The sequence below is a fragment of the Selaginella moellendorffii genome, unplaced genomic scaffold (assembly GCF_000143415.4).
Source record: "Selaginella moellendorffii unplaced genomic scaffold, v1.0 SELMOscaffold_27, whole genome shotgun sequence".
Taxonomy (NCBI): Eukaryota; Viridiplantae; Streptophyta; class Lycopodiopsida; order Selaginellales; family Selaginellaceae; genus Selaginella; species Selaginella moellendorffii.
The window spans coordinates 1,569,924-1,592,648 of NW_003314288.1; the positions used below are offsets into that span (position 1 = coordinate 1,569,924).

General features: G+C 49.1%; 6 protein-coding genes across 6 annotated transcripts; 4 read left to right on the forward strand and 2 right to left on the reverse strand.

The window, feature by feature from the left end:
* Positions 1-60: 60 nt before the first annotated feature.
* Positions 61-1,775, forward strand: LOC9629939 (ATP-dependent RNA helicase DDX18). Its single transcript, XM_024680209.1, has 7 exons — positions 61-285; positions 375-575; positions 879-917; positions 992-1,078; positions 1,154-1,228; positions 1,288-1,413; positions 1,465-1,775. The coding sequence occupies exons 1-7, from the start codon at positions 82-84 to the stop codon at positions 1,513-1,515; spliced, it is 783 nt and encodes a 260-aa protein (XP_024535977.1). The 5' UTR covers positions 61-81; the 3' UTR covers positions 1,516-1,775.
* LOC9629572 (tubulin alpha chain) lies at positions 1,760-3,659 on the reverse strand. The gene is made up of 4 exons (XM_002975396.2): positions 3,343-3,659; positions 3,053-3,287; positions 2,613-2,983; positions 1,760-2,553 (listed from the first exon to the last, which is right to left on the reverse strand). The coding sequence occupies exons 1-4, from the start codon at positions 3,433-3,435 to the stop codon at positions 1,897-1,899; spliced, it is 1,356 nt and encodes a 451-aa protein (XP_002975442.1). The 5' UTR covers positions 3,436-3,659; the 3' UTR covers positions 1,760-1,896.
* Positions 3,660-3,955: 296 nt separating this feature from the next.
* Positions 3,956-6,740, forward strand: LOC9629940 (5'-nucleotidase domain-containing protein 4). The gene is made up of 17 exons (XM_024680197.1): positions 3,956-4,101; positions 4,159-4,463; positions 4,531-4,608; positions 4,669-4,886; positions 4,940-4,972; positions 5,026-5,118; positions 5,176-5,259; positions 5,310-5,423; positions 5,484-5,589; positions 5,641-5,709; positions 5,771-5,824; positions 5,885-5,942; positions 6,006-6,082; positions 6,137-6,207; positions 6,263-6,374; positions 6,432-6,494; positions 6,559-6,740. The coding sequence occupies exons 1-17, from the start codon at positions 4,059-4,061 to the stop codon at positions 6,679-6,681; spliced, it is 1,701 nt and encodes a 566-aa protein (XP_024535965.1). The 5' UTR covers positions 3,956-4,058; the 3' UTR covers positions 6,682-6,740.
* Positions 6,741-6,748: 8 nt separating this feature from the next.
* Positions 6,749-8,573, forward strand: LOC9629573 (COBRA-like protein 1). The gene is made up of 6 exons (XM_002975273.2): positions 6,749-6,929; positions 6,981-7,063; positions 7,123-7,579; positions 7,640-7,817; positions 7,873-8,144; positions 8,210-8,573. Exons 1-6 carry the CDS (start codon positions 6,863-6,865, stop codon positions 8,506-8,508), a joined length of 1,356 nt encoding a protein of 451 aa, XP_002975319.1. The 5' UTR covers positions 6,749-6,862; the 3' UTR covers positions 8,509-8,573.
* Positions 8,574-9,562: 989 nt separating this feature from the next.
* Positions 9,563-13,385, forward strand: LOC112348200. Its single transcript, XM_024680331.1, has 6 exons — positions 9,563-9,988; positions 10,072-10,098; positions 10,151-12,193; positions 12,287-12,399; positions 12,775-12,941; positions 13,251-13,385. Exons 3-6 carry the CDS (start codon positions 11,016-11,018, stop codon positions 13,383-13,385), a joined length of 1,593 nt encoding a protein of 530 aa, XP_024536099.1. The 5' UTR covers positions 9,563-9,988; positions 10,072-10,098; positions 10,151-11,015.
* A 3,128-nt stretch (positions 13,386-16,513) lies between these two features.
* On the reverse strand, positions 16,514-19,740 carry LOC9629941 (golgin-84). The gene is made up of 21 exons (XM_024680196.1): positions 19,661-19,740; positions 19,546-19,596; positions 19,443-19,492; positions 19,090-19,374; positions 18,973-19,035; positions 18,847-18,924; positions 18,596-18,799; positions 18,490-18,546; positions 18,368-18,442; positions 18,244-18,315; positions 18,138-18,200; positions 18,000-18,092; positions 17,870-17,941; positions 17,747-17,815; positions 17,597-17,644; positions 17,452-17,547; positions 17,329-17,402; positions 17,208-17,274; positions 17,057-17,149; positions 16,960-17,004; positions 16,514-16,905 (listed from the first exon to the last, which is right to left on the reverse strand). Exons 1-21 carry the CDS (start codon positions 19,686-19,688, stop codon positions 16,852-16,854), a joined length of 1,737 nt encoding a protein of 578 aa, XP_024535964.1. The 5' UTR covers positions 19,689-19,740; the 3' UTR covers positions 16,514-16,851.
* Positions 19,741-22,725: the final 2,985 nt, after the last annotated feature.

Here is a 22,725-nt window from a genome sequence, read left to right on the forward strand (position 1 = left end):
CCCGGACCTCTTTAAGCGGCGGCAAGGAATCGAACCGCCTTCCACGGTGCCCTAGAATAATTCTAGGGTTTATCGTCCTCGATGAAGAGAGGGCGCGCGATCGTCCAAGACGAGGATAGGAGGAGGAAGAAGAAGAAGAACGTGATCCAGAAGGTAAACCCTAGTGATCCAGAAAGCGGCGATCAATCGAAGAACTCGTCTGCGAGAGGATTCTACTGCATTGCGCCTGGCGATCAGCGCTTCGGGCTCCTTGCTACATTCTTGAAGAAGAATCTCAAGAAGAAGGTAAGCTACTCCCTCTCTCTCCAGAGATTTATTTTTTCTCCTCGCTCGCAACGAAGAGGTTTTAACTGTTTTGTTTTTGTGTGTGGAAGATTGTCGTCATCTTCTCAACTTATCGCTCGCTACTGTTCCACAACCAAGTCCTTATCGCGCTGGGTATACCAAACCTCTCCATTCACGAAAAGCTAGACGATGCCAAAGCGCGCAGCACTATCGACCAATTCCGGGATGCCGACAGGGGTTTGCTACTTACCACGGATGCTGTCTTCTACGGTTTGATCATCTCTCCAGTGGTACGTAAATCTCTCCTCTCTTCCTTTTTCTTTTTATTTGCTTTGTTCGTCTGGTTCGATCTAGATGAAACGTAAATGTGTGTGTGTGTGTGTGTGTGTGTGTGTGTGTGTGTGTGTTTTGGACCATTCCTCCACTTTGTTCTTTGTGTTGGAGCAGGCCACTCTTTTAGTTGCTTTCTATGCTGTGTGGCTTCTTTCTCATACTTTTCCTTTTTCTTTTCTCTTTTCGAGAGTGACCGATCTAGAAGCTTATGTTACTTGTCCGATCTCTGCCTGACACCACACCTTTGCTCTCACCTACAGGACTGGATTCTGCAATTTGAGCCTCCGGATGACGTAGAGGTATGCTTTGACGCTTCAAAGAACAAAGAAAAAGTGCATCCTTTCTAAATCTCGAGTGCGATCGCCCATTGCAGAAGTACAAGCAGCGACCGGGACAGCAACAAGGGGGCAATAATAGAGGCCTGCTCTTCCTCCTCCCGCAGGAGATCAGTTTCCTTAAAGTGAGTGATACGATCCACGGAACTTTACTCATGATCGTCCGTGCTTACTTTTCCTCTTGCTCCGCGCTCCATCAGGGTGTCCGGGATAGCGATTCTTTTCTTCAGTGCGAGTTCTCCGATATCAAAACCGGGATTTTTCAGTCGCAGATGGTGCGTGGGGTCCTCTTATCTTGGTAAAAATTCTCTCATATCTTTCGTATTCCCTACAGGAGAAGCTGGTACAGAAGAACTTTCGCATACACCAGCTCTCAACCGAAGGATACAGATCTTACTTCCACGCCTACGCATCAAATCCTCACAAAGCGATCTTCAACGTGAAAAACCTTGATCCACAGGTTGGCCGAAAGAATGTTATTAAAAACTCTAAACTATGGCTTCTATTCCAGGCCTCCTCAGCATCGTTTGGAATTAAAAGACCACCAAAGATTCTTGTTTGATCTTATCAAGAAGAGATGGTGGCCACGTTTTGTTTCATGGAGAGCTGGTACCTGTTTCATGGAGACAGTGGTGGCAAAGTTTTGTTTCATGGAGCGATGGTGCCAAAGTTACGTATCTTGAAGAAAGATGGTACCATAGTTTGTTTTCATGAAAGTTTTGTTTCATGGATAGATGGTACCAACATTTTGTTTCATGGAGAGATGTTTCATGGAGGCAAAGTTTTGTTTCATGGAAGAAGGATGGTGGCAAAGTTTTGTTTCATGGAGATGGTACCAAAGTTGGAGAAAGATGGTACGAAAGTTTTGCAAACATCTAGAACAAAAGGTTTTCAACACTAGCTTGATTGAAATCCTCACTCTTCGATGCAAAACGATTCTTTCTCAGTAATCTTCTCCCCCCTCTTCATCTTCACCGTCGGCAGACTCGGCGCCAACCTCCTCGTAGTCCTTCTCGAGCGCCGCCAGATCCTCGCGGGCCTCGGAGAACTCCCCTTCCTCCATTCCCTCGCCAACGTACCAGTGAACGAAGGCGCGCTTGGCGTACATGAGATCAAACTTGTGGTCGATCCGGGAGAAGACCTCGGCGACGCTGGTGGAGTTGGAGATCATGCACACCGCGCGCTGGACCTTGGCTAGATCTCCGCCGGGAACCACCGTCGGGGGCTGGTAGTTGATGCCGCACTTGAATCCCGTCGGGCACCAGTCCACGAACTGGATGGTCCGCTTGGTCTTGATGGTGGCCACCGCCGCGTTCACGTCCTTGGGCACCACGTCCCCGCGGTACATGAGGCAGCACGCCATGTACTTGCCGTGCCGCGGGTCGCACTTGGCCATCATCGACGCCGGCTCGAAGGCGGTGTTGGTGATCTCGGCCACGGACAGCTGCTCGTGGTACGCCTTCTCGGCGGAGATGACCGGCGCGTAGGACGAGAGCATGAAGTGGATCCTCGGGTACGGGACCAAGTTGGTCTGGAACTCGGTCACGTCCACGTTGAGCGCGCCGTCGAAACGGAGAGAAGCCGTGAGCGATGAGATCACCTGCAGCAATGCCGAGTGTCTATCAATGAGAAGCAAAGAAACGAGTTCTACCATCTTACCTGTGACACGAGCCTGTTCAGATTGGTGTAAGTTGGCCTTTCAATGTCGAGTGACCTCCTACAAATGTCGTAAATGGCCTCGTTGTCAAGGAGGACGGCCACATCAGTGTGCTCCAATAGCGAGTGAGTCGAGAGGACACTGTTGTAGGGCTCCACAACGGATGTTGATACCTGGGGCGATGGGTAGACTGTAAAGCCGAGCTTGGACTTCTTGCCGTAGTCCACGGACAGCCTTTCCAGTAAAAGGGACCCTAGCCCAGACCCCGTACCGCCACCAACGGCATGGAACACGAGAAAGCCTTGCAATCCAGTGCAGTTATCCGCCAGCTTCCTGATGCGATCCAGGCAAAGGTCCACGATCTCTTTCCCAACTGCGAACACAAAACACCCATTTAGCGGAAGAAGTAGTTGATTTGAATGAAAGAAGTATGAATACTTACTCGTGTAGTGACCGCGAGCAAAGTTATTAGCAGCATCCTCCTTGCCGCTGATCAGCTGCTCCGGATGGAAGAGCTGGCGGTAAGTCCCAGTCCTCACCTCGTCGATCACTGTGGGCTCCAAATCCAAGAACACAGCACGAGGAACATGCTTCCCAGCTCCGGTCTCGCTAAAGAACGTGTTGAATGCGTCGTCGCCTCCTCCGACAGTCTTATCGCTGGGCATTTGTCCATCGGGCTGCAAAGAGGAGAGAAAAGGCGTGAAATCGCTGTGGAAACTCTAGAATCCCTACCTGGATGCCGTGCTCGAGACAATACAGCTCCCAACAAGCGTTCCCGACCTGGATCCCGGCCTGGCCGATGTGAATCGAGATGCACTCCCTCATCTTGGATCGACCGAGGAAGAAAGAAGAAGGCGCGGCGCGGCGATGAAACCCTAGAGCGTTTGCAAAGACGCCCTCGTTTCACTCAAGAACAAGAACAAACAAAGCGGGGGTATAGGAAAATGGAGGGAGATTTAAACGCTACCGCCCAAATAGAAAGTTGCCGTTAGGAACGGCGCAACTGGGCGAATCCCAGCCAATCGCGACCGCCGTAGTGGGTTCTTTGGAATGATTTGGGTGACATCCTCGCGCTTTGGAATCGTGGACATCATACAAGGCCCAAAGGACGACGGTGATTAGAGTATATTCACACGAAACTATAAGAAATTATTTACGGGCAGGACCCTCGTACCACAACAAGATTCCCCGCTTGGAAAAATAATAGAGACAGCGCAATGGCCATTGGCCCATGTACGGCAAGAGAGATACGACGCGAATATGCGCAAGCTCCATGGACCGTTGGATCCTCCCTTCCAACAGCCCCGATTGACGCATTCCCATGACAACAAGGCGTATAAAAGCCCTAAGGCGTGCTCTCTCTTGGCAGCCGATCGCTTGTTTCAAATCGGTGGAAGCGCTGCCTAAGTTTCTAGCTCGGGATCGCGGGATGCTGCCGTGAGCTCGCGATGGCGCTTCTGAAGTTCAAGCGCCCGGATCTAGGCGTCACAGGTTTGAAATTCCGATAGGAAATCTCTGTGGCTCACGCTCTCGATCCTGAATTTCCAGTTTCTCCTGTGCAAAACGGTGATTTGGACTGGGAATTGTCCCCGTTTCCCAGGGAGCCTCTAAACTCGCCGTCGTGCTACTTGGCGGAGGAGCATCCCTTGACATGGGCTTCTTCCAAGTGGAATGGAGTTGTGGATTCCAGCAAGCATATTTTTTGCAACAGGTCCTTAAATATGAAGAGCATTGTGGCTGTTGGCTTCGATATGGATTACACTCTCGCACAGTACAAGCCAGATACGTTTGAGGTTCTTGCTTACCAGGGAACGGTCAAAAAGCTGGTCTACAATCTCGGCTATCCCACTGATGTTCGTGCTCTCGTCCCAAAATCTCGTTTTTATATGTTCACTTGTTACTAAATGCTCCAATTTGCAGCTATTGCAATGGACATTCGACTGGAAATATATGATCAGAGGTCTAGTTCTCGATAAAAGGCGAGGCAACGTTCTGAAAGTATGCTTTGGTTTCCCCCAGCTTCCATTTTGTTTATAACTCTTGACAATGCATCCGCAGATGGACCGTCACAAGTACGTCAAGGTTGCCTACCATGGGTTTCGAGAATTACCCCGTGAAGAGAGAATGGCTACTTATGGCAACACACTGTCCCGTGAAGCCTACGACGAACCTGACTATGCGCTTATCGACACCCTCTTCTCCTTGGCGGAAGCATATCTTTTTGCGCAGCTCGTTGAGTACAGAGATAGTTCTCCTAGCAAGCTTCCGGCAAAAGAGTACGACTTGTAATCATTGTCTGCTTCTGTACTTATTCCGTTGTGATCTCCAGCATTCATTCTGAGGATGGCATGTTTGTACCAAGGTAAAGCGAAGTTGTGATCCTTTGAAGAACGCTCATGTATTTTGTTTCCACAGTTATGCCCAGATTTACAAAGATGTACGGTCTGCTGTGGACTTGTGCCACCGTGATGGCACACTTAAGCAAGCTGTTTCTCTTGACCCTGGAAAGTGAGTGCTGTTCTCCCCACTTAACTTTTATTCTGATTCCTTTGAAAAACCTCACAGATATATCCACGAAGATCCGCTGCTGGTCCCAATGTTTAAAATGCTGCGAGACTCTGGCCGCATGACTTTTCTCGTAACAAACAGGTACCTTTACTTTTTTTCTAAGATTGTAGCGAATGTGAGCGCTGTTGCAGCCTCTGGGACTACACACACGTGGTTATGAACTATTTATGTGGAAAGACTGGTAACGAAGGTGTACCTCGAGACGACGAATGGCTTTCCTATTTTGACCTTGTCATTACTGGCAGGTGTGCTAGCTCCATTGTTTTCATTGTTTCTTGTTCTAATGTACTACTACTCCTGCTCAGCGCAAAGCCTGCTTTTTTTGCTGATAGCAATCGAGCCCCTCTTTTCGAGGTTGACATCGAAACTGGGATGCTCCAGAACACAGACAACGGAACGCCTCTCATGCAGGTGTGTGATCCTTGTGTTTTTTGAGAGTAATGATTCTGATTGTCACCTCAGGTTGGCGGTTTGGGAGTTGGCCTGGAAACTCAAAAGAAGAAGAACAGTCAGCACTGCAGAGCTTTTCAAGTACGCTGAATCGGTTTCTTATTTTTTTCTTAATCTGGATGATTTTGGCTTTGTAAAACAGGGAGGAGGAGTTGCGCACCTACATAAACTGCTGGCCATCGAAGCAGGGGCCCAGGTAGCCGCAATCTGTGCTTTAGATTTTTTGTAAAGATACTGATTCATTATTGGCGAATAGGTGCTGTATGTAGGTGACCACATCTACGGAGACATCTTGCGGAGCAAGAAACAACTTGGTAAGATACTCCTCAACGAGTGAATAGTCTTCAATCGCGAAAAACTTATGCAGATTGTAATAGGGTGGAGAACGATGCTTGTCATTCCGGAGCTTGAGAGTGAGCTGGAGCTACTGAAACAGAACCTCAAGCTTCAAAAAGTAAGTCGTGAATTACGGTCACAAGTTTCCATTAAATGCACAAGTCTGCCTCAGGAGTTTCGCAAATTCCGTCGAAAGCGCGAGGAATTAGAAGACCTGCTCCAGCGTGCAAAGTGGAAGCTCAGGTGGGCTCTTATCTGGAAAACCATTCCATAAACGCCAGTAAAACTCTTCTTTCAGGCTAGAACACCAGAATGAAGAAGAGCTCTTAACGAGAGCCAAGTCTTTACAGCAGGACAGGGACTCCATCCGAGATCTTCAGCGCCAAACACACAAAGATCTCCACCAAAAGGTACTCGAAACTTCGCTCCAACTCATCCCTGGCTCAAATTTTCTGTCGTCTCTCCAGTTCCATAGCGTCTGGGGACAGCTCATGAAAACTGGCTATCAAAACTCCCGATTTGCTCACCAGGTTTGGGTTCCATCCAAAGGTTTTCAATCCATCTCCATCGTTTTCGTTCGTTTTTTCCTTGTAGGTGGAACGATTCGCGTGCTTGTACACAAGCCAAGTTACTAATCTCTGCTACTACTCTCCCGACAAAAGCTTTAGAACCACGGAAGACTTCATGCCGCATGAGCTGGAGTTCGCGGAGTTTTAAACCTGTATTAATTAGTATATTAATTACATATTAATCGAAAAAGGTGAAAGTTTAAATCACTGGTTATTATAGCACTGCCAAAGAAAAATAGAGGGAGAGAGTAGCGGGAGTTGCATGGAGATGGCGCGCTCCTCCCATTTTTCACCGATTCTTCGCCGCAGGATCGCGCATTGTCTGGTGGATGGGATCCAGGCTTGGAATTTCGGCGCCCGCCTTGCTCGCCGCGCTGATCCTCTTGTGTGATCGAGGTACGTGATAAGCCCTAGCGACATTTTCCTATTCCTCCCTCTTCTCTTTAGTCCAAGCATTCGATCCTCTCGATCCGGAAGGAAATATCACTCTGAAATGGGATATCATCAGCTGGACATCAGATGGATACCAGGTAGATCGAAGAGATCGAAGATTTTCTTCTCGTTTCTAGACTTACTGTGATCCTCACAGGCTCTAGTATCGATCATAAACTACCAGCGCTATCGCCACATAGAATCGCCGGGATGGACTCTGGGATGGACGTGGCAAGGAGGAGAAGTGATCTGGGGAATGGTTGGAGCTCAGGCAACGTACCAAGGAGATTGCTCCAAGTTCCATGGAACGATTCCGCACTGCTGCCTTCAAAGCCCGACCATTGTGGATTTGCTTCCGGAAGCTCCTGCCAGCATGAAGTCGGCCAACTGCTGTAGGAATGGTGTGCTGAGCTCGCTTCTCCAAGACCCGGAGAATTCAGTGGCGAGCTTTCAGCTCACGGTTGGCCAGTCCAGCAATGCGAGCGACACAACTTCTCCTCCCAAGAGCTTCCTTCTCGGCGCTCCCGGCCCCGGCTACGAGTGCTCTCCTCCCAGGAGAGTGAACGGGAGCTTGTTCTTCACTCCGGATCATCGTCGAGCGACTCAAGCCTTGAGTAAGTGCTTGGAACTGGAGTTTCTTCAGGGAATTCCAGACTGACTTGGTTGTGTGGCAGTGACTTGGAATGTTACCTGTAGGTACTCACAGGCCGTGGCTCAGCGAGCACCATCTTGCTGCGTTTCTTACTCGGCTTTTTACAACGCGACGATCGTTCCTTGCCCGACTTGTGCGTGCCAGTGCTCCTACAACGCGACACAGCCGATCCAAAATGCCCAGCCGATGTGCATGCAAATGTAAGCTTTTGGAACTTTTCTTCCCAGGCCTTGATTGTTCTTATGCTACTCTCAGGAGCTCTGCTTATATGAACTCCCCGGGCTATAGCACGGGCAGGACTAGAGATCCACCGGAGCTTTACTGCTCCACCGATATGTGCCCGGTGAAGATCCACTGGCACGTAAAGACGAACTACTACGACTACTGGCGAGCCAAGCTCACCATCATCAACAGGAGCCTCCGGAAGAACCACACGCAGTGGAACGTCGTCGTCCAGCACCCCAACCTGGACAACCTCACCTCGGCATTCAGCTTCAACTACATGAGCTTGCCGCGAGGACGCACTAGTAAGCTTTCCTTTTTCCCTCTCGCTCCATCGCTCTTGATCAGTAACTTGAGTGGTGATTTCCAGATGACACAGCGATGTTTTGGGGGATCCGCTTCTACAACGACGAACTCCTCACTGCCGGCCCCGTTGGAAACGTCCAGTCGGAGCTCCTCTTCCAAAAGGATCCCAGCTTCACTCTCGACAAAGGCTGGGCATTTCCCCGCAGGGTGTATTTCAATGGCGAAGAATGCGTTTTGCCGCCTCCTCACTCGTATCCTTTTCTTCCCAGCGCGGCCATCCATCGCCAAACTCTCGCTTGGAAAGCTCTCGTCCTCCCAGTTTTGTTAAATATGATAGGAAGGAATATTCTATCTCTTTTTTAAATATCTAGCGAGATTAAATTAGTTTTCGTTCATTAACGTTGCTAGTCTCGAGAGCCTTTCATACAGGTGCCCTGTCGTCTTGTTTCTTGGCAATCCCGTCTTTAGGTCATCTCTTAGTTTGCCTAGGATGTGGAACGAGGTGGTGCTCGCTCGGCTATCTCTCGCCTAGGGCACGGCGATCTCAGCCACGGCGGGGCGCCCAAGCGCCAGCATTCTAGCTGGATCTGGCCTCTCTAGATCAGCTGCCTCTAGGTCTCTCTCCCACTGGAATGCCATCTCCTAGGGCAGCAGCGGCGGATTGTCTCGGCGCGTTGTAGCGAGCGGGAGGGTCGATCGAGCATTCTTCTCCGCCATGGCTGTAAGTAATTTCGTCCAATCCGCGACGGCGGGGCAAATGCCGCTGGATGGATGGATTGAACAGAGTGGTTTTTCGAGTGATTGATTGTTTTTTCTTCTGTGGTAGAAGAAGGACCAGAGTGATGTGCGCCGGCACTTGGACCATTCCTCGCGGAGGCAAAGCAGCACCGAGCGCTCGCCTCTCCACCCGCAAGTAAGAAACCATAGCAGCAGCAATAGAACGTCGACAGGATCTCCTGCATGGGAGAAGAAGAACGAAGGTGGCAATAACTTTGCGCCCTCCACACCCGGGCGGAGTCGAATGAGAGCCAATCCCATGCAGGAAGACCAGGTAAAAATCTCTCTTTTTAATTCTTCCTTCGTGCTCTAGCGAGCCATAGTTATAACTTAGCGTCGTTTCTCAACAGGAGAAGGGACAGGGGCCACCGCTACCAAAATTCGGTGCCTGGGATCCAAAAGATCCCTCCTCGGCCGATGGATTTACCATCATCTTCAACAAAGCCAGAGACGAGAAGCGAGCCGGATCCGGTGGCCGACCGGCGTCCCCCGTGAAGAACGACAACGAGCTGTACAAGAACAATCCGGACCGGTCCTCGTCCAATGTAATGCAAAGCTCTCTTTTCCCTCTTCCCAGCCGCTGATCGTGTTTTGATGCAGAAGAAATGGTATTGCTGCTTCGGAGCCGCGGAGACGTGATCGAAGGAAAACTTCTCTAGGTAGTAACAGGGGTCGACGACGACGACAAACTTTGGTGATTTGATGATGCTTGGCACCATCGTTTTGGCTACAGGACATCAGGTGGTACCTTTGTGATACTGTCTGGTCTGTGTGGCTTCTATGGGCTTTGTATATTCTCGTCGCTAACGAGCTCTATCTTGTGCTCATGCTTTTTTTTACTTTCCTATACTTTTTTTTTACCAGAGGAACGCTTGCTTAGCTCCGCGAGATCTTTTCTAACCGCTTCCAAATGCAAAGATTTGCTCGCAGGGCCAGAGATCAAGCAGAGATTACGAGCACCCAAAGTGAAAAGTACGAGAGATTCTCGGCTGCCGTCCATATCAACACTCTACAACGCCTCCTGCCAAAATGCTTATATCTGGCGCTCGCTACAGAATCTCAACAGGTCTGGAAGAAGGAGGCAAGGATTTTTTTCCTTCTTTTCTCCTGGTTTTCTGTTCACTCTCTAAATAACGTTTGAACTTCCAGCCTCGATCGTACTCCACTCCCCTCGCGGTAAGAGTTTTTTACATCATTGGATCCCTTTTCACTTTTTTTTTTTTCCTAGGCTTGCAGACACATTTATTTTGGGCCAATGAGCGGCTCTGCGCTTTTATCCCGTGGAGATAAGGCTCTCTCTCTCTCTTTCTCCCGCAAAACGATCCAATCAATCCAGCATTTGTGGCACACCAGGAAGGACCTGAGCACTGTGGCACTCGTTTTCACTTCCTGGGGTGGAAATGCAATGCATCGGACAAGCCTGCTCGACCTGCCCGGCTCCACACACTCACACAAGGCACGACGACGCAAAGCCAGCGCTAAAACGCTCCTGGAAAGAAAAGTCTCTGCTCGATCCAACGGAGAAGGCAATGCAAAACGATCAAACAAGGGAATCCACTGGCAGCAACGCTAACGGAGAAGGCAATGCGAGGCGAGCAAACGAGGGACAGCAACGAGGTGGAAAAGAAGACGCAAACACGCCAAGCAAGCAACAAAAACAAGACCAAGTTGACAAGCTTACTCCGCGCTCGTCCAAATGCCAGTGGAAGTTTTGGGAGCTTCTAGCGGAGTGGCCAATGAATTTTTGGACGAAGGAAAAGAAGAAGACGAGACCAATTCAACGAGAAGACCATAAAACCCAGAACCTTTAGAAGGGAGACAAAACGAAAACGAAAACAAAGACAAAAAACGAAAGCAAAGAAGCGACGAGCGAGTTGTGAGTGAATTGATGGTGGTAAAATATTTCAAAGATGCCCACAAGCGGCATATGCTTTCTAGCTTCCTCTTGGAAGATCGAAACCCTCCCCTTTGCTTCTCCTGAGACCAAAGTTCTTCCAAAACAAAAATAAGAATTTGACGCTCTGCTATGATCGATCCTTGAAGCTTGTGGCGTGGACCGGGAATAGATCCAAGAGCTCGGGCTCCCGCTGGAGATGGTGGTGCTGGAACTGTTGGTGGTGCTGGATCTCCTGGAGCTGCTGGTGGTGGTGCTCGTAGACAAACTGTTGATTGGTGGCGGCGACGTGGTGGTGGTGGAGATGGTGAGCGGCGGCCGCGGGGTGGTGGTGGAGGTGGTGAGGATTTCCGAGCTGGAGATGAGTCGCCACCACCGCTTGCGGCTGCTGCTGCTGGGTATGGAGAATCATACCGTGGTGGTGGAATGGGAAGCGCTCGAAAACGCCGCCACCGTTGGCCGCTGGCGACGCCACGATCCCGTTTGGCTGGTGGTGGACCGGCGGCGGCGGGGGTGGCGGTGGCGGTGGAGACTTGAGATCATCGCTGCAATGCAAGCTCCGATCGAAGCTCTGGCGGAGGAGCTCGGTGGGCGTGAGCGGCGGCTGCAAGTGGTGGTGCAGCCGCTGGGGATTGCTCGTCTCGAACGAGGCCTCGGAGGAGAGCGGCGTGACGGGGCTGGGGAGGAGCCCGCCGGCGGCGGCGGCGGCGGTGTGCAGCGCGTCGCTGTAGACGAGCTTGGGCGACACGTCGGACGTGCCGCGCGGCGAGCAGCCGGTGCGCTTGAAGGGCGACCCGCGGTTGATATCCAGGTTGCGCAGGTTGTTCTGCTTGCGCTCGTGCAACCGCGACATGTGGCGCCGCAGCGGCATGCCGCCGGCGGTACCGTGCGGTACCGCTCCCGCTCCCGCCGCCGACGTTGCTACCGCATTGCCCGGCGGATCCGCGGGCTGGGAAGCGATTTGCTGCTGCTGCTGCTGCTGCTGTTGCTGCTGGTGTTGGTGGTGGTTTTTGGATCCGCCGGATTGCCTCGCGGGGACGGTGACGGGCATCTTGTCCTGGGCATCCTCCGCGGCGCCCGTGTGCTTCTGGACGACCTCGCGGAACGTGAGAACGTCCGCCTGGATGAAAGTGGTGGCGGCGAGCTGCTGCTTGATGGCCTCCGCCTCGGCAGCCACCGGCGAGGCGGGCTTCTTCGCGGGCTGACAGGTACCGCCACTGGCAGCGCCGCCACCGTTGGCGGTGCTGGGCTCGGCCTCCGCCACTGCGCCGCCGCCGCTACTCCGCGGGGGACTGCTGCTGCTGCTGCTGCTGCTCGCGCGGCTGCTGAGGCGGCTGGGCGGCGGGCTGTTGAGATCCAGCGCGGCGGCGGAGGACGGTGGTGGCGGAGGTGGTGGCGGAGGAGGAGGATTCACGAGCGTGGAATCGGAGGAGAAGCACTTGTTGTTGGTGGTGGTGGTGATGGTGGCAGTGGTGGTGGTGGTGTTGGAGACGCCACCCATTTTGATCTCCTCCGCATTCCACTGCCACCGATTTCTCTTCCTTCGCTGCTCACCGGAGCAGCATCACTGTCGCAAAGAATTCGTGAGGATGGAGAGCAACGGAAGAACACAAGAACGAAGAGCAGCGATAGATTTTTTAAACCGCCCAAAATCCGATCCCCGAATCCGCCCCGAGAGATCGAGATCGAGATCGAGAGAGAGAGAGAGAGAGAGAGAGAGAGAGGAGACCCACCAAAGCGCTGCGCTGCTAAGCGTGAATGGGCGACAAACGCATTGACGCGGCGGCCATAGCGATAGCTTCTTCGCGTAAGCTATCCTTTCCGTTCTCCTATCAAGGCATTGGCTGGCGCTGTCTTCGTTCACTCTATCTATCTAGGAAGGGGAGAGAGAGTGAGAGAGGAGGGAGAAGACTCTACAGTGTGGAAGCGCTAGCGGGGGCGCGGCGAAGCATTAGCAGAAGATGGAGGAGAGGGGAGAGATTTGCGGGCACGCAATTCGACGACCAAGGAAAGGCATGGGCCTGTCTCTGATCTGCCGAGGGACCTGGCGGAAGCAGCAATGCACCAAACAACAACAACGAGGAAGGGCAAGAACAGGGGAGAGAGCCTGGCGCTGGATCCAGCGGTCAACCCGCTGCCCCTCGATCAAATTTGATCCATCCCGCAAGAGGGTTGCTTATCCTCGATCGCCTCCTCCGAATTCCGCGCTACAGCTGCCAAAATTTGGGCCCAGACACCCAGGATCTCTAGCTCGAGCCCCGCCCTCCTCTCCTCTCCTCTCCTCTCCTCTCCCCTGTTTCCCCTTGTTTATCGATCGCTCGCTCGCTTTCTTTCTCTCCCTCTCTCCCCCTCCCGAGAGATCGAGACAGGGCAGGAGCGAGGTAGGAGGAAGTAACAGTGTACTGTAGGTCTGTGGATTTCTCTTCGTTTTTAGAGTCGTGTGGAGAAGTGGAGCCTCGTGTTTCTAGAGGCCGGTGTCCCTAGCAGAGGCGCGGTGGAAACGCAAGGGCGTGTGGGGGCGGTATTTATTCCCCGCGATTCGAACCCGGCCCCAACGGAAGAAAGATAACGGCCACGGCAGCCCTAGAAACAGAGGCTTTTAAGAACCCTAAAAACCAGGCCACGCCGGAAGCGATCATGAACATCGCCCCCCCGGATTGAATGGGGGGAAAATTTCTCGCGCAAGGGGGGCCGCCACCCGCCAGCCCAATCGCCCCAGATCCGATCCACTCTTCCTTTCACCGCAAGAAACTTTAATGTATAGATATAGATAGCTTATAGTTCTCGCTCACGAACCAAGCATGTGACACGGTAAGTATCAATGTTCTAAATGGCCAAAGTGCACAGGACGAGGAACAATGCCACCTTTGAGTTAGGGCAAAATTCTATTGCACGGCGCATTCGCCGTAGCTTTCCGGCCGTCTGTACTCATGTCGGCGAAGTGTGTTTCCAACAAGGGAAAAAAAAGAGAACAAGAAAAAAAGTGTTTGGAGTGCATGTGATCATTCTTTGCAAAATCAGTATATACGGAAAAAAAAAGAGAATTTCCCCTGTTTGATTTGTCTTCGATCTAGGTAGTGCTCCATGGTCGAATGATCCCCCAATATGGCATCTAAAAGAGCACCTTGGATCAATCTATCACTTCACTATATGCTGGGAGAGGGAATCTTTGCCGTACATAGGATATGCCTTCGCATTTTCCCGCCATTTTGCAAGGGCAAAACTGGAAGCCATTTAACGAAGCCAAGGAGCGTGGACTAGTCATTTAAAGAAGGCTGTGTGACGTTGACCGCCACAGCTGGGGTGGTTCGGGGGAATTCATTCCATCCGGTCAATGGATTCATCAATCCACACGACAGTGTCACACAGTTTTTCTTTGTGTGTGTGTGTCTGTGTTCTTCTAAAGAGCTTCTAAAGTGTGCCGCCATGCTTGCCCTTGTTTCGCCCGTGATTCTTCTTCTAATGGAAGCCATTCAATCAATCAATCAATCAATCAAGGCTCCAGAATGGACGGGCATGGCTTTGCGGAATTCTGGGCTGGAAAGATGATAAAGCGAAGGGATTGTTGTCATTGTCTATGGATTGCTTGCTTTCTTGGTGTGGCGGTGAGATGGTGGTGGTAGTGGTGATGGTGGCGGCTATGGTGGTGTTTTAAGATCTAAGATAGAAGCCACTCTTTTGTGGTCAAAGAGCCACACCGGTATTATTTGCGAGAGCGACAACAAGCCTTCCCCTTTGTGGATTGAAAATCTGGAGAGATTTGTGTGATCTCGCTTGATCTCTCTAGAAATTCCTCCTCTATCCTCATACTTTCCAAATCTCCCCGATCAACTTCCATGATCAAGGAAAAATAAGAAGAAAAAAAATCTAAACAACCAGAAGGATGGAGACAATATGGATGTGGGCCAAAGCGATGCTCCCAAGTTCGCATAGAGTATTTATGTTTTGCCGGAGCTCATGGAACACTGGAGGTGGAATATTGAATGGATATGCCAGGGAGACCTTGATGGAGGGCACATGGCGTTGACGCCGACAGACAATGGTGGGGTTTGGGTTTCGACTCGCTTCCCCGCCAGAAAGATCTAGGGCCTGAGCCGGCAGGAATCGAGCAGGGGATCGATCGGCTCGCTGCTTTGCAGCAGCGCGTGGCCCAAAAGCCAGACAATCACGAGCAAGAGGGAAGAAATGGGATTTTGGGCTCACAAGTGGAGCAAACACTTTAGACCCTTCCATATATTCTCACACAAGAGAGAGAGAGAGAGAGAGAGAAAAGGGGATCTTTGGAAAAGAAGAAAAAGAAATTAAAAAAATTGTTCTCCACCACCTTTGTAAGTTATCTCTTTCTTCCGCCACCTTTGTAAATTTGTTCCGAGATAGATAGATAGATAGATGTCCTTACAATCACCACAGCGCCCGTTTGGGCATGGGACCGGCTCCGAAGAGCCATGCATATTTGATTTCAAAGCATGAACACGAAACAAAATACGAATGAATGCGAGGAGGCGGCGGTGGCCCATAATGTGGATTACGAGGATTGTGACAAGGATCACATATAGAAACAGTAATGGAATCACATTCATCATACCTTCACCTACCACCACCCAGAAACTCTTAAAAGAAAAACAGAGATTGTTTGACCATAGGTTGGTTTCACTTCGGGCCGCCAACTTTTTTTCCGGGAGGGACGCAAAGACGACTATTTGGCCGCTTTGACTCGGCCATTCCATAATATCGTCGCTTTGCTAGTAAAGGTAACTCGAGGAATTCAATGGAAAGGTAGGTTGGGGAAAGAATTGTTTGCCTGAAATCCTTTTGGCTTTTGTAAATTTGGGAGGCAGAGGAAGAAGAAAGAGCCAAGCAAAAGGCTGTCTCGTAGTTGAATTGGAGGGAGTGCACATTTTTCTCCCCTCGCTGTGGATTGACGCGGACTTTGCAGCTTTCAGGTTTATATCGTAAATCGTCCCCAAAGCGACAAAACGATGAGCAGGGCCTTGCTTTGCTGCCTCTGACTCGCTGAGCTGCATACCTGTTTTCATTGGTCCCCGGGCAGCAGCAGCAAAGAGGGCGAGAACAAAGAAAAAAAAGAGAAAGACAGAGACTTAAATCTCTAATTTGGAGTAACAGGTAGGAATCAGTTTTTACAAGGCCCGTGAAACATGAGACCGAAGGGTTCCAAGTCCGTTGTCCTGAGTTTTGGTCATTCGCTGTGTGAGACTCTTCGTCCGCACTTCAAACGATGAAATGAACGTATAGTAATGAAAACAAGCTTGGATCTGGAGAGCACTGGCTTGGAGAGAAAAGATTCCACGATTTCTCCAAGGGAACAGGATGGGGATGTCAGCCTCGTAATGCCACAACTGGATGATGCCAACAACCGCTTGTTTGTTGCCTTGAAATCGCATTTTTGACGAAGACTATGCCCCCAAGAGCGACAATGAAAGAAAAGGCGCAGAAAAAGGCTCCTCCACTTCTTCCTGCTGCAGCTGCGAGTTTGGTGACAGACAAACAATGTGTGTGATTTGTGTTGGTCCCTCTCCTCTCCACCAACCTTTTGGATACTTGTGCTTGTTTCTCACTCCTTTCTACAGTTCTTTTAGGAGCAAGAGTTGTAGAGTTGGGAAGGATAGAACGAACACTCCCATCCCTTTCTGCATGCTTTTGCAGGTCATGAATGAACGAGAGAGAGAGAGAGAGAGAGAGAGAGAGAGTTATTTTCTTATTTTATATGAAGTGTTTACAATCCCAACTAAGGAACAAAGGACCCTATTCTTAGATACATGCAATGCATTTTACTTCTGATGTTGAGAGCTGATACTCTGGGACTTCTGGAAACTCCCAGCTGTGATGTTGAGCTTGAAGATCAAGTCCATCATCTCTTTTATTATGTTCTTTATTTGCTCTTTGCCGGCTTGCCACTTTTTTTCTATTAAGAACATATAAGAAAATACTTGAAGGAATCGCTCTTTTTCCTGGAAAACCCTCAAAACTGTAGCACCAGAGGTTATATATGAAAGAATTTTCTTTAGAATTTTCTTTCACCCATTCTTCATCAAGCCTGCTGCTGCCTCAATTTCTTCTATAGTTTTTGCCTGCCCATCAAAGAAACCGTGTCCAATGCAGCAAACTGGCTAAACAAATCTTACCTGGAGACGATGAAGCAAGTACATCAAGCAGAAGTGAACAAACACCTGCAACAAAACTGTCAGCCCGACAGCGCCGAAACAAGATGTTTGATCTTACCAAGTAGCACACTACAAAAAGCCTTGCAAGGGGTCGACGCCACAAGTATCGACCAGCAGTGACAGCTCCAGAGTCAAGGAACTTAGCAGCTGCCTGAAATCAACGCAAAGAAAAGAGAAAATCTGAAACCAGGTCGGCACTAGAGACGAACCTGAATGCTCGGTCCAACAAAACGCTGTAAACTTGGTACCATCCGACGTTGGTGAAGGCCCAAAGTCCTGGGGAAACACCATTTGCTCAAAGGGCCAAAAAAGAAAACAAAGAAAACGTACTCAAAAGATTTCAATTCGTTGTCATCGTCAACTCCGATCGAAGAGAATTGACGTCTGCTTCTTTCCACCTCGGCCTGCAAATACAGGTGCTATCAGTAAGAATCGCATCCGGCCGCATCTTACGTTCGCGTCTCTGAATTTCTTCGACTCCTTCTCCAACTGAAATTGCATGGCTGCCTTCTCGGAAGACACTTTCTCGAGTTGTGCCTGCTTCAAAAACTGAAACAAACAAGTTGCAACGCAAAAAGAACATTTACTTCGGCCATACCAAAAGCTCCATCACTTCCTTGTACTGCTTCTGCAGCTCGATATGTGCCTGTAAGCCAGAGTCCATGAGAAACTTCAGAAATATGACAGGGACATATGTTTCAACACCAAGCTGCATTTTCACACACCACATGACTTACAAAATCTGCACCTGAGTTGAGCTGACATCAAAGTCCTGCTTAGCACTGGCAAGGTCCACTCGCAGCTTTTGACACTCCGCCTGAAACAGAAAAGGCACCTGTCAACATCTTGCCAAGTCCTTGCAGTAGCTCACCTCCAAAATGGATAGTTTGGTTTCTGCTTCTCTTTGAGCAACTCTTGCACGCTCCGCCTCTTCTCTCCAGGCCTGCAGGATCGGGGAGTGTTACGGCATACGTTTCCAGACTGGCTATGAACTCATTTACGCTTTGACTAAATTCTTCAGATGGCTTCTTTTGTTCTCGTCGCGCTCGCAATTCCATTTTCTGTAGCTCTTGATTCAGAGTAGCACATTCCACCTGCAATGCAATGTCAAAACAGATGTCAAAATTGAATTTGCTTACTTCAAGCATCGCTGCCTTCTGCTCAAGCTCAAATGCTTTTTGAGATCTTTCATCCACTATTCTCTGCGCATAACTGTGAGTATCTGAAATCAACATAGATATACACCTGCATTCTGGTAACTGCGGTTGTTGATTCTGCCATTTGCTGCTCAAGCTCTGCCTCCCTCTGGACTGCAGCCTATCGAGGAAAATACATGTCGGCGAAACAAAAAACGAAAACCGGAACAAACCATTCGACTGGCACTATGAGCAACGCGTTCTTCCTCTACCCTCCGCTCCGCCGAGGCAAGATCGAGACGAAGAGTCTGTTCAAAACGTATCTAGTAGTCCACGGAAATAGGAAGACACCCACCTGTATCATTCTTGTTTCAGTTATTTCCCGGTTCTTCATTATGGACTCCATTCCTGCCTGAATAACACGATATAAAGCACGCTAGATTTGATATAGGATGACAAACCTGAACCAGCGCCAGTTTTTCTTCGGCGGCCTGAGCTTGCCGATTGGCAGTCTCCAAGCTGATTGAGAGTGCTTCAATCTCTGAATTTTTTGAAGCCAAAGCAGCCGCCATTTCTGATTCCGCCGCATTTGTCCCTGACCTTGCAAGAGCTAGCTCTCCTTGAAGTAGATTTAAGGTAGCGCTAATAGAACTTTTCGCTTCTTTCTACAGAATGATTGTCAGTCGTATTCTCATCTAGACAACTTAGTTACCTCTAGCCGAAGTAATTCCTCCAGCTGAGCATTTTCAGACTTGAGTTCCTGAAGCCTTGTCGAAAGTCCAGCGCACACCTACAAAGAAAAAACTTCAAAATTTAGACGAGAAAAAGACAAAGCCACCTTCGCGAGACGAGCTTCTTTTGATTTTCCGGATGTGGCAGAAGATTGCAACAGCCGGTTAGCCTGCAAGAATGGTATTCAAACTCGCTCCTCATCTAAAATGCATATGAATCTCACCTCTTCCACCTGAGAATCAAGCGTTCCAAACTTGCCTTCGTTGGTGTTCGGCTGTTCTTTCTCTTTTGTTGATTCCGCAATAGTCGACAGATTCACACTAACAGTCCCATTCTCCGTCGTCATATCACAGTTGACACGCTCGTCACTGCTCGAGACGGTTGTTTCATCGGCTGCTCCACTTGACTTCCGAGGCTCAGCAACAAAACCATCTCTCGCCGAGTAAAAACCATTCTCGACTCCTCCATCACCCTTCACTAGTGCCTCTGCCAAGCCGGAGCTTGTTTTCTGGAATAACACGGACAAGCGCAAAAGAAAAACAAACTCAAAACTTCCAATGCCAAGAATTTAAGTACCTCTCTCAAATGTGTGGAAGTAAGAGCCTTTCGTTGCCCCCCATCGGACACTAAGCAAACAAGGACCGAGAAGTTACCATCTAAAACATGAGCCCAGACTCACCTGTAACCGGTACCGCTTGCTTGGCAGTGCGATCCACGACCTCTAGAAGCTCTGACGATAGTTTGTTTTGGAGAGTGAGGCCGCAATGCAGCTGACAGATAGACAAAGAATTTACCTTCCGCTGCACGCAGCCAGGAAGCCATGACGATCGCGGATCTAGCCCAGGCGCCTCAATTGGAAATCAAAACCCTCGTGAACCCTAATTTGCATACTAATAGCACTAATGTAATTACTAATTGATAACAGAACCAATTTTATTGATATTGTTGCATGCTTAACAAATTGGTTTTGACTGGACATCAGAGATCTTAAGCCATACGTGGGATTAAGTTGCAAAGGTCATTCTTTTGGTGGGATTGCAGACATTGGACCTCAGTAAAATATGAAGAGTGGAATTCCTAAATTTGTAATGATATAGCCATTACTATGAGTAGCTTAAAGGAGAGTGGCTTTATGATTTGATTATTTAACTTTAATTTATTAATGCATAATAAAAAAAAATAGATCAAATATAAGTATTAAAAAACAACTTGATTTATATTTTTTCTACTACATATTTTTTTAAAAAAGTTCATTCAAAAAGTGTAGAGAAACATAAAACATGACAAAAGGAAAAGCTTTTGCAATAACAATAAAATTCATCTTGTGAGTGCATAGGGAATACAGAAATGTGCATATTAATTAACCCAAAAACCCTAACTTATATACAGGAGCGAGTGGTCCGGATTGAAACTAATCCGACGACTACCAAAATCCTACTACGCTAATATTAGTATACGGCATCATAGCCATACACTTGGCCCTCACATCATCCCCTCCTCTCGGAATAATGAAAGACCATCAAGGTTCTCTTGTAGATGGGCCGGGATCTGGAGGAACATTAAGAGGAGGCATCGGCGGATTTGTATATGGTATTAACCGCTCCTGATCCCTTTGTATGAATTGTTTCAACCGCTACACATGCACAATCTCTGGAGGATCGGCTTGCTAGACGTCATGCCGAACTTCATAAACTTGTGGTCCAACTTGTTGTAACACCTGATACGGTCTTTTCCACTGTGCAAGGAGCTTCTTAGATAAACCACGTACCGTAAGATGGGGAAAACGGACTAACACCAAATCATCCACTTTATACTCCACAGGTGGACGATGATGGGAGTTGTAGCGCCGTTGTTGTCCCACTTGTACGCGGCCTAAGTGTTCGGCAGACTCCGCTCGGACAAGTGGAAGAATGCTTGTCAAATATTGATCCCAGGACCTAGCATTTGCAGCTCGCGGCAATCGCGAAGGTAAACCCAACTCTGTTGGTAATATTGGATCATGACTATATAGGAGTTTATATAGTGAAGCATCAACAGAACTCTGCACCCTAGTGACATATGCATACTGAAGAGATGGCAAATAACCATCCTAATCCGAATGCTAAAAGTTCACATACTTCGCAATCATCCCCTTGAACGTCCGAACGAGCCGTTCCACCAGACCGTCTGATTGTGGATGATAAGCACTTGTGAAAGTGTGGCGAATCCCCAACCGAGAGGTCAAAACATGAAATGCCTCAGCCATAAATGCGGGACCATTATCCGAAAGAATCCACTCTGGACAAGAATGCTGGAACACCACTCGATTGAGGAGGAAGTATCCAACAGCAGTTGCAGAGGCGTTAACAAGAGCACCAACTTCCACCCAACAAGTCAAATAGTCAGAAGCAATAATAACGTACTCATTGCCAGCAGTCGACTGTGGAAAAGGTCCCATAAGATCAAACACCACCAACTCAAACGGATGGGAAACTGCAATTGACTCCAACCGTCCTTCTGCAGCCCGAGGGGGAGTATTACGAGCTTGGCACCAAACGCAGCTACGCACATACCGGATACTATCACGTCGCATCTCCGGCCAATAGAAGACTTGCGTAGCTTCTCAATTACACGACGATGTCCCATATACCCACCTAGAACAGGAGAATCATGGTAGGCATGGAGAAACCGCGGAATAAATATAGAAAGCACCACCAGCCGTAAATGATCATCAGGATCTGTCCCCACAAAATAAAGAAGGCCATCTTCAAGACAATATTGAGAATGTAAATGCCAGAAAGGCAAGTCATCAGCAAGTGATACAGGGTTCTCAAACCCATCTCGAAGCCTTCGAATCCATGGCTCAATCTTTTGAGCCTTACGAACCTCATCAAGCGAAGGTAGATCTTGCTCTGCACCTTGTGGACACTGAACATCAAGTACAGCAACCGCCGACGGCACAGAATCCTTGTCTAGAAAATCCACAGATGCTGGAACGACAGGGTCGTCAGAAACATGAGAAGAGAGTGAAGACGGAAGAGGAGCTCGAGAAAGAGCATCAGCCTCAGCCATAGAACTCCCTGGGCGGTGAACAACATCAAAATCATATATCTGAAGCTTTAAAGCCCACCGAGTAGTACGACCAACCAGGTTCTTCCACTTTAATAATGAAGTAATAGCAGCATGGTCACCTTCAAGTAACGTCTGAGAACCATGTAGATATGCATGAAGTTTCTCGAAACCCCAGACTGCTGCTAAACACTCCTTCTCTGTCGTGGAGTAGTTCATCTCCGCTGGTTGAAATGTACGACTTATATATGCAATGGGATGGCGCTGACCAGGCACACTCGAGCTCTCTTGCATTAACACACCTCCAATACCAATGTCAGAAGCATCCACGCGCAAAATAAAAGGTTGAGTGTAGTCAAGATATGCCAAAACCGGAGGAGTTGTCAATAACTCTTTGAGATCCTCGAATGCCCGCTCACAATCCGGAGACCAAATGAAAGACGACGTTGATGATTTCAGCAACGCTCGCAATGATGCAGTGCGATCAGAAAGATGATCCACAAAATGCCCGAGATACTGCACCTTGCCCAAGAAGCCCTGCACATCATTCACACACTTCGGAGTAGGGAACTTTAGAATAGCCACAAGTTTGTCAAGATCAACTTGCAAACCCTCATGAGAAATACGGTACCCAAGATAAGTTGTGTCCTTGGATCCAAACACGCACTTCGACCGCTTCAGCTTTAAACCAACGTCGCGTAGCCGATCCAACACTTTACAAACATCACGAACGTGCTCCTCCCATGTCCCCTCCGAGTGGATCAAGACATCATCAATGAAGTCAGCAGTCACTTCTGGCATATCGCAAAAA